Below are 11250 nucleotides of genomic sequence, written 5' to 3' on the forward strand. Positions count from 1 at the left end.
TTTATGAAGCGGGGCCACTTACACTATATTGTTTCTCCAAGTGTAGCATAAACTGAAAAGTTTTGTTAAGGGATGAACTTTGTACCTGGATGTTACAAGTCTGTAGGATTTAGCTCCAGTTTGGACCTAAAAGCTGTGAGAAGGTATTACTCAAGAGGTTTGATGTTTAAATTTTATTAAAAGGGTTTAAACTAGTAAAATAATGATGATGAAACGAAAGTATGTCAAACTCGATTCATTTTATTAATTTTATTTTTATTTTATTTTATTGTTAGGAAAACAAACAGCATTCTATAACACATATAGAGTTACCAATTAAACTTCACATTTGCCAAATTAATATAAAAGTATTATTTTACAGTTTGAAATTAGATAAATAATCGCGTCACACAGTTTGAATCTAGTTATAAACATCTTTCTTAAAATATATTGTTGCTCAAAGGCGAATATGTGTACACAGATCTAAATAATTAAGACAGTTTTTTATTTTAGATTTTTACTTAGATTTTTTGTTCGTAGTTACTTCGCTCCGAAAACGATTGCGAAATTGAATCTGTCACGAATGCTATCTTCTCTCGAGGTGCTGATTATTATCAAAATATTATTTAACTTGTTCATTCTTCATCATCATCGTCATCTACGTCATCATCGGGGGCGTCATTCGTTGCGTTCACGACGGCTTTCACGATGGTCTTGACGGCCTTCCTCGCGCTCTGTCGTAGTAGTGTTAGCTTGAACTGCATCAGTACGATGAGGTACGTTGACATGAAGGAGATGTTCTGGAAAATAAGAAAGTTCGTTAAAATGTAAGTAAATTTCTTCCAACAAACTACAAGAAGAAAAACTGTTGAAGGATACAGGTTGTTCAAAAACGTATATTATGAAATTTTTAAAACTCGTCTTATAATAAACTACAAAAAGAAAGAGAATTGTGGAAGGATACAGGGTGGTTAAATGTAGGGAGTAATGCTTTTATGGCGAATTTAAACACGAAGTATGGGTTATTTCCAATAGTCTACATTACTGTTTTATTTGCTGAACTTGAACTATGTATTTAACTTGTTTTTTATTTTATTTTAGCCTTGTTCCAATTTTATTATGGTTCATTTTTGTAAGTTAATTCTAAATTAATTTAACAGAATTTTGTGGACCAACTATTAAACAAATTACTAACAAGGTACTAGGCAAATACACTAGGCCGAAAGTTTTAAGCACTCCATTAATATGTTGGCTATTACCTACCTAGTAAATCTCCTGCGATAATAAAGTTTCAAATTACATTATTTGTTACTAATAACTAATAACAATGGAACCTACCACGCCTACACAGTTTGGAAACTCCGGTAATCGAACGCGAAATGTCTGCCTCAACAACTTTGTAAGTTCTAAATAGAGATTATGAAAATCATTAATTACAGGTTGGAAAATAATATGTTACCTGTGATATTTACTGTGGCACAAAAAGCCACTTAGGCTAAGTTGCACCATCTAACTTTAACCGTAATTATAACGATAACCGACGTTGTATGGAGTTGGACCGATTTATGATGTTTGTTAAAGTTAAAGTAAGATGATGCAACCCAGCCTTAATGTACTTATAAAAGTATGAAATGTGAAAAAGAAAAATTACCTAACTAATTTTACCATCATGAAAAACAGATGTGCAAATCGTGTACAGCAGCTTAATCACCACCATTTGGATGATGGTTTGTTAGGAAGCTATAGTAGGCAGATGTGGTTTGAATTGCTTTAAATACTAGATTTAATAGGTTTTAGCAATGACTACTTGGAAATTCGATATCTTTTAACAAACATAATTAGCAATTTATTTTAAACAATTTACTAATAACCCCTCGTAGTAAGATAAATATGCTTGCGTTACGAGTGGGTTCACCACAAAAATATTCCGCTTAAAACCCGCGTTCCTCGGATCACGAGTCAGCCAGTCTGAAATCTTCACCGTTCGGCTATCGTCGCGTAACTGGTAAGTGAAAATTGGGTAAAAAATATTAATTAACTTACAGCAGCAAACAGCTCCCTGTTAATATTGGTGAAGCCGTCCAGGTTCATGATTGGGGGGTTCTTCGCGATGGCCACCAGGAACATTTGCACCTCCCGTTGGGTGCTGCGGTCTATGGTGGTGAGGTTCACGTTCAGAAGACGCACTTGGAATTCAAATCCGACCTAAAAACATGGATGTAAAGTTCAAAATCTATTATATCGTAATTTTAATATTAGAGAGAACCGCTACGGAATTTTAGCGGCCGATAGTTTGGTCGGGCTGTTAATCACAAGAACATAGAAGTACCTACGCACATTACACCGATTTGGTATAGGCTGATTTCTATTACAAACTAGCTTTCCGCCCGCGGCTTCACCCGCGTGAAAAAAGGGCTGTTTTCAGGGTATTCCCGGAAATAATTCGAATTTCTCTCGCAGTAAAAACCATCCTTGGATTTCAACGAACATTGAAAAAAAAAATTGGTAAAATTGGTCTAGGTCACAACGCGTTGTAGAGATGCGCTTACCAACACATTTTGCGATTCATTTTTATATTATAGAATAGAAGCCAATCAAATTGTCGGCCAACTTAAAGACTACTCGTAGTGAGGATTCTGAGGAACAAGTAATGCTGAAGTTCAGTTTGAAAAATTGCATTTTCCGTTCCATAAAATGTTACTACGAGTATCATACTGACTGACTGACCTTTCTAGTAGCGTGGTACGCCTCATTGCATATAATATAGAGCAGGGTCATACAGTACCCTACTATGACGAACAACCCCATCTCTTTGTAACTGAGACCTGAATCCAATATCTCTGATAGAGCCCCATAGAGAGATATGGTGGTCGTGAAGAAGATGACCATGCAATATATTCCGTACATGTTGGAATATGCTCTACCTGAAATGTATGAGATTCATGTGTATTATTTGATAAAAACAACCACCTCTGCTGGAATTCAATCCCATGACCATTCGTTTTGTGATCGTATCTGAGCCTGTAGACTTTCAAGTAAAAAATATTTCTGGTCCAGATATAAGTGTATTAAAATTCGAACTTCGAATTCGAACAAAACATCATTAGCAATAAAAAGAGGATTAAAATATTTATTTGTTAAACTAGTGACCCGCCCCGGCGTCGCACGAGTGCCATTCTTGAATCACTCATCTGTTGCTGAAAACATAAGAAAGAACGCAGCGTGGTACGTCCACCCAAAAGGTGGACCGACGACATCATAAAGGTAGGAGGAAGGCGCTGGATGCAGGCCGCTTCCAACCGGGCAACATGGAAAGCACTGGGAGAGGCCTATGTTCAGCAGTGAACGTCCTATGGCTGAGACGAAATAGGGGAGCGACTTTATTGTAGGCATAGTTATGCTTTGTAGCAAAAAAATGTTAGCAGAATCTTGTGAAAGCTTAAATGGCCTCCTGATAATGATTAATGCCTATATTTACAGTCAATAAAAAATGTAACACCGTTTTTGTTCCGCTAGTACAGAACAAAAACGTGCCTCCAAAATATTGTTTACTGCTTTGATATCTTGTATCGTGGCCATAAAACGTGTCGTTAAAACAAAACACTGGGCCATTGGAAGCACCTGCCACGATATATAGGTGGCGATTTGCGCGGTGTTGGAACTAGTAGGTAATCTTCATTATCTTAGTGCATGCAACTTAAGGACTAAAGCTAATGCTGATTTAACACTCGATGCATGATTAAACTAGAGGTGGATTGAATTTCAATAGGTTTAATGAAGTTTTGAACATCGATTAAGAATTCAAGCAATTCTGTAACTAAGAAATTATGATTGTAAGCGGTCTAGCTATATCGATACAGGTTTAATTAATATGGGTTTGAATAAATACATTTGGCTACCAAGATATAATAATAACACAAACTTTTTGCATAAACCTAAGTCATTTTCAGTACATTTTTTTGTAATCTATGAACCTTATTACAATATGTATAGTGAGCAGGTACACATACAGAATATTGTATGCGATGTTTATGATCGTGAATTTGAACAACTTAAAAAACAGTTATCGTCGGGTAAGTGCATCTATTCTACGCAATTGTAATAAATACTTCCATTTTACAAATATTTTCTCACCAAAAAGCAATCACTCTTCCGTCCCTTTTTCGTCACTTACCTAACTGCTGCATCATGTGGGACAGATCGACCCACAAATGGCGGTACTGAGCCAGCTTCAATGCCGGATGTTCTGCCTCCAGTGCTTTATGAAGGTTCATGGCTAGACCACGGGACGCCGTCCCGAACGCGTTACAATTTATGTACCTGCAATAGTTAAGAGGCTCCGAGAAAAAGGTCTAATACGAAGTGTAATAGCTTCTTGATGTAGAAAGAATATACTGGAAAAAAGGGTAAGTGTGAGAAAAATAGAGCTAAGTGAAAGTTTTCAGGCTTTATTTTGGGTTATTTCGGTGTTAATTGTTACTACTTCAGTTTGGAAAAGGATATTACGATCTCATTGAGTTACACTTGCTAATATTGATACTATGAGTCGTGTTTTATTTAAAATGCCGACCGAGCGACATATTATTATAAGCGTCGATCATTTAGGACACACCAAGCTCGCCGAGAGCCATCGGTATCTGCGGCTTTATTTCAAAAGAATAATTTCGACAATTTCAATGACTTTTAACAAAATGTCAAAAGTCGCCGACTTATATCAGCGGGTCGGTGGCTTTGATGTGTAGTCTGCATATTTTCCACTGTTTTTATTGAGGATACGAATCACCCGTATAGGGTAGTGGACGCAAACACGCCTTGTGACCCTATATCGAGAGTAACCCACCACAAAGAACAGAACCCGTCCAGCATTGCGATGATGTGGTAGTATGCAAACGAGTGCCACAGCTCGAAGTCGTCTTGCAAGTAGTGCTGTGAGAGGATCACAGCAAAGCTGAGGCCCCACGAAAACACGCACAGACCCCATGTCAGGCTGTATAGGTTTGGGAACACTATCGGCGTGCCTGTGATTTTTAGGTATTTCAACTGAAAAAATATGAAATCGTGAAAATCTAATCGTATATCTTAAATGCTTAAAAATACCTACACAAATAGTGTTTTTGAACATATTTTTATCAACAACTATAACTCGTATCGTTTGCTATAAATAAAGGATGTGTTAATAAATTAGTCAATTTGAGCTATTGAGAGGAGCATATATTTCTCTAGGTAGTCGACAGACTAATTATCTTGTTTAATTAATCATGAGTTCATTACGTGATATTGTCCTCAATAAATGAAAAATGTTAAAATTACACACATTAATTGAAAAGGACGAGACGGTAAAAGGGGTAACTCACCTGATAATGTGTCCACATGTTCTTAAATATGGCCACCTGTGGTCCATGGCGCCACGACGCAACGGGCAGCAAGAAATGCGGTATGAGAATACTCAAGAAGATAATGTTGTAGATCACTTCGTCAAAACGCTTGTTTGTGTTCTGTTGGAAGTTCGCTAAGCGCTCTTTGCCCACTATAAAAGAAAAGTCATCATCATTATCATCTTTTCAGCTACAAGGCATTCTGCTGCTGAACATAGGCCTCCCTCAATTATTTCCACATTGCTCAGTTGAGAGCTACCCGAATCTAGCACCTTATTGTGACCTTTATAAGATATTTTAAAGTAACACTTATTAAAAACAATCATTAATTTGACGCGCATCGAGTGCGCAGCCACTTATTTTGTGAACAACTTACTAAAGCGTCTTAGAACTCACATCTCACGTCTGTAAAGGACTTATTTCTTCGAAAACCATGAACGAAAATACAATGAAACCAACATTTAAGCAAATCGCATGAATTAATCATCTCGATTCTAATCTGGATGAACACATGGCGCCCACTAAAATTAAACTACGCCTGAGCCTGCGGTTCTGGAAAACGGAATTAGTCGGACTAATTTTAATTAATCGTCTTACATCTCATAACTGACTTTTAAATGATAGCACTTAGTTGGGCCCTTAGTCGTTTTCCTCCGAACTTCATTAATTAACTTAACTTTTCGAATGAACCTAATACGTCTAATTTCTATAATAAGTATAAATCACTTGTGGGTTGCCTTTTACTTTGTGCTTTATTACACAGTTGAATTTGAGATTTCTTTTCCTATTTTATTTGTTGCATAAGTAAGGCCTAAGAAATAGATTAAATACTAAGAGAACAATTAATTAGCCAAACAATAACATTATACCTCTAACAACGATGATACATTCTAGTCCCCACACCAGGTATGCCCAAAGTGTTGCCTTAGATATCCAGTTGAATGTTGTTCTTTTTGTTGTTTGGGCATCTGTAAGGAATATAAAGTTCTTTAACAACGGCACACGACACAGGTAAATGAGCTGACAGATCACCTATTGGTAATACTCAATAACCACTGAATATGTACCAACAGGGAAGCTGTTGCTGACATGTCCGACATTTTAATTGTAAATTATTTTTACTTGTCTTGTTCATCTACTTAGTAATCATCAGTTCATTTAGTTTTCAGCAAATGACGCAAAGTGAAGTAGAGAGGAGTGCAGGAGCATAATCACAGAATAAGTAATAGTACCTATCAATAATGGAGGATTTCCCTTCCCTATGGGGAGTCCATGCTAGCCAGACGGATATTTTTTTTTTTTATGTGATAGGAGGCAAACGAGCAAACGGATCACCTGATGGTAAGTGATTACCGTCGCCCATAGACACCCGCAGACCCAGGGGCGTTACAGGTGCGTTGCCGGCCTTTAAGGTAAAGATACGCTCTCCTCTTGAAAGCTTGCAGGTCGTATCCGTCCGGAAACACCGCAGACGACAGTCCATTCCACAGTTTGGTTGTACGGGGCAGAAAGTTTCTAGAGAAACGTACTGTTGTGGACTGCCAACCATCTAAGTGATGGGGGTGGAAGTGCTGTCGGGTAGATCGGTGGCGAAAAGTGGCGGCAGGAATAAGTCCGGATAATTCTTCGGAGCACTCCCCGTGATACATGCGATAGAATATGCACAGTGAGGATACATCTCTACGCAGCGCCAAGGGGTCAAGCCGATCCGAAATGTCCTGGCAGTCAACGATTCGAGCTGCTCTCCGTTCAATGCGGTCCAGAGGGAGAAGCTGGTACTGGGGCGCACCTGCCCAAAGATGAGAACAGTATTCCATATGAGGCCGAACCTGCGCCTTGTAAAGTTGCAGACGATGGGCTGGAGTGAAATACCGTCTCGATCTATTGAGCACACCAAGCTTCTTCGAGGCTAATTTAGCCTTACCCTCTAAATGACCACGGAACTGGACTTCGCTCGATATGTCGACACCAAGGATTCCGATATTGGCTGAGGCAGTTAGGGGAGTGCTCTCGAAACAGCGGGATACGACAAACGGCAACTTTTTGGCGGTGAACGCGCAAACTTGTGTCTTTGTAGGGTTAAATTGGACCAAATTGCGTCGACCCCAGTCTGAGACCTCCTTCAAGGAGGTTTCAATGTCGGACACAAGTTTGTTACGGCTCTCAATGACGTTCTCCCGAGAGATATAGATATGGGGAAGCTTGTGTCACCTTTAGTCGCCTCTTACGACATTCACAGTAAGAGTAGGAATGAACCTATTCTAGTCTTGAAAAATTACACAGCAAACCTTTATAGCAAAGTGTACCTTTAGGAACCCTCATGATGGGCATAATCCCCATAATCTGGAACAGTACTAGGAGACTCTTAGTGGTGTGATAGAAGCTGTCGTGTTCATCCAAAAGTGCACCATCCTTGTCCGTGATCTTCGGTCCGTAGATATCCTTCGCATCGTATTCTGTAATGAGAAATTCTTCTCACAATTTCTACTCGAACTACCCTCATCAAAAGGAGGAGCTGCTTTTGAAACTAATTTGACACTGTTATAGCTCTTCCATTGTATAAATATCTTTGCTACTAAAATTTGACAGACGTATTGTGTGTTTAGGTATTGTTTGAAATATATTTTCGTCTCGTTAAATTGTAGCACATAAATAAGTTTCAGAAGTTTAAATGCTTAGATTAAATCTCACAAAACTGTAAGAAGTCTAATTATAAAACATGTACGAAAGATTTCAAATCAAAAACATGTCTTGAAGTTGAAAAAAGAATAAGTATAAAAATACCTCTGACTTTTATGAACGCTTTTAAAGATGTCAGTGAAACAAGTAAAATGTTTTTTGTTACGAAGAAAATATCTATGAACATTTGTATAGTAAAGTTTTGATTCGTTTGACAACTATTTAGCTTTTACTGAAAAATCTTTAGAGTAATTAGTAATTTTAAAATGACATGCCAATCATAAAATGCTGTTACTGCTAAATACCTACATAATATATCCTCCACTTCTAATATTTATCTTTACTCGTATACCGTTAATTATACAATTACCATTTATAGCACGATACTTTATTTGATAATAAACGTACAGTGGTACAACAGCTGGACATCAAGAAGTGGTTAAAACATTGAAAAAGTTTTCACCAAAATCATAAACCCTAAAATGCTATAGGCCGCATTTAAAATGCTAATTTTAATTGGAAAAGTAGATAAGACTGCCGCAATCTTTCACATAAAAGCAAGAGTTTTGGCGGACGTAATCTGAAAAGTTTTCCGTAATAAAGTCCTCCGCGGTATTTTTGTTTCTATTTACCTTCCCTTACTTCGCCGGGGTTTTTCTGTTTCCCGTTAACCTGATTAGTGTTGTGTATACGGAACATTTGTTGTTCCTTGTCCATGTTCGGTTATCTGTGATTGTCGACAGAGATGAGCGTTGGATACGACCGGAGTCGTGGAAGCCGCGACGCAAAATGCGACATAATCAATCATGACCACCCGTCGGCTTACTTGGTTATGCGCGTTTGTAAATGGAAAGTCATGGAGTCGCACCTATGTATTATTTTATTTTGAAGCTATTTCAGATAGAAGCAAAACTTTATATGTACAGAAATTAGGTTCCAGGCTGAAGACTTATGGTATGCTTATATGATTCTTTATGTGTATTGCTTAGTTTCTCAGTGTTAAGTGTTTCTTTAGACTTTCGAGTAACACAAGTGTCTACGCCATGGTTAAAGATGAACAGATTTTAATTATTTTTTGTGTTCTTTAAGACGACAATACTGTTTTGAAATAGCAAGTGAAGTTACAGATAATGCACAGCCGAACACATCTTGGTAACGTAATTATGTTGTGATAGTCGATATTTGCTACAAAAATACTTATAGGCTACTCCACAGCCGGCGCTATCCTGAGATACCTTGCCGTGTACCGATGACGCCGCAGCGTCGCCCGCCATTAATTCATATTTCACACTAATGGCGACTTCGAAAACACTTAACGACCCTAAGTGAGATGTTAGCGGCCTTGCAGACCTCAGCATCAAGTATTCATGGCTTAAGCTGAGCATCCATTATGCAGCGATTGGGGCCATGTAACACTTGATATGCAACTTGAATTGTTCTGTAAAAGTTTAATGATGTGTGTTTTATGTTATAGCAATCGCTATGTGGTTGTACAAGTAACATTACATACTCAAATTCATAATTGAGGGCTTTGCGACTTGTATCAAAATTAATACGTTAGCTACTGTATAACAATTTTATTGTGACAATTGAGTGGCAAGGCAATGACACATAATATTTTAAAAAAAATATTGAAAATTACGTTGTAAAATTACCGTTACTTTTACAGGTTACGGGTATTTTAAACCTTTGGGAAAAACATAGTATTGTTTTTGTCTGGGTATTTGACAGATCAAAATTCACGTGGGTGAAGCTGTAGGCAAAAACTAGTAGCTAGCTATAATTTAAATAATAGCTGGGGTTGAAGATGAACACTGTTAAAGTGTAGCGCCAGCTTTAAAATTACACTAACTGTTATGAAAATCGCTTTTTTGTGAGTTAAGTGGCTTCGCGCGTGTTTCGAATGGAGAGAAGTTTTTCCCGTTCAAATTGAAAGTTATATCTGTTTGAATAAATGCTCTTGTATTATGTGGCAACTTTTGTAATAGTCTTGATCCGGTGTTTTTGTCGGAGATACTGTTTGCGAAAAACCATTTTCCAAAGAGGGGGTGATAGCTAACTCGTGATGGTCTAAGGTTGAATTCCCACTGAGTGCGAGGCGGGCGGAATTTTTATAAATTACGCTAACCAATGTGGAATGTTATGTAGCTTTAGTAAGTGTTACTTCAACAAAATATAATATAATCTAATGTCATGGCGACTGTACATTTCATAAAACACTTATATGAAAGACGCAAAAGCCTTAATTGAAAATTTCAATACTAGGTAAACCTTGTTGACCTTGTCGAACTACTCGGAGACCCTCCAGACTAAAGCGAATGAAAGGTGACAAGAAGTCGGATAATAACACGTGAAATTGTAAACTAACAGAGATTGTAGATTACTACGTCAGATTATAATCTGACGGAATTCACAATTTTACGGTGACTGAAAACCTGTAAAAATAACTTTGCTAAAACCACCTTTAGCACCCCTTTAAGAAAAATTCGTGTTATACTTCGTAGCCTATTTGGAGCACTTATCACAACTGTTACAATTCAAACGACAAGAAGTCCTACCTCTTAGCAATCAAATCAAATATCCAGGATTAATGTATTACGGAGCTATTGCCGCATCATCCGATATTATCAAGAGCGATTGTGGGAAACTAGCGGAGCATTCCAGATTTGGGAATGCCATATCGTAATCTATTAATCATTCAATAGAATTAATACAAATGGCGGCTAATGCGAGCGAGCACAATTATGAAACAGATAATGGATACACGGTGGGTAAAGACGTATACTTTGATGGAATTTATGGGATTGTGGTGCGATTATTTTACTAATAGTACTTAATTCCAAGTAACAAGAGAATACTGTGTAAAAATACTATACGATTAATTAAGCACTGGATTTACTCGTTCACATAGATTGTTAAGTGACCTACCTTCTACAATAAAATAGTACGTATGCTTCTTCTATTTTTTATTACTAGTTACCTTTATGGAAATGTTTTATTTGAAAAAAAGTGAAGGACCCAAATCTCTCCTCGCATTTTACGTAAACCTAACATTGAAATTTATCATTTTTAAGAAATCAGCTATTGGATAAATTATTCGTAGAGCGTTTAAATTTAGTTATCATGCTCCAAGTTTCTTAAATTCCAGTTCAAATTAGTAACAAGTCACAACTCGCAAGTATCTGAAAATTATTTCTGCTGGAAGGTAACTTTTGGC

The 11250-nt window shown here is 37.4% G+C and overlaps 1 protein-coding gene across 1 annotated transcript; it reads right to left on the minus strand.

Moving 5' to 3' along the window:
• Positions 1 to 388: 388 nt before the first annotated feature.
• On the minus strand, positions 389 to 8841 carry LOC135076159 (gustatory and odorant receptor 22-like). The gene is given in 10 exon segments (XM_063970630.1): positions 389 to 779; positions 2023 to 2184; positions 2707 to 2903; positions 4154 to 4299; positions 4820 to 5019; positions 5334 to 5506; positions 6224 to 6322; positions 7661 to 7847; positions 8676 to 8816; positions 8818 to 8841. Coding segments are annotated over 10 exon segments (1494 nt in total). The 3' UTR covers positions 389 to 614.
• Positions 8842 to 11250: the final 2409 nt, after the last annotated feature.

The sequence above is a fragment of the Ostrinia nubilalis genome, chromosome 11 (assembly GCF_963855985.1).
Source record: "Ostrinia nubilalis chromosome 11, ilOstNubi1.1, whole genome shotgun sequence".
NCBI classification, from domain to species: domain Eukaryota; kingdom Metazoa; phylum Arthropoda; class Insecta; order Lepidoptera; family Crambidae; genus Ostrinia; species Ostrinia nubilalis.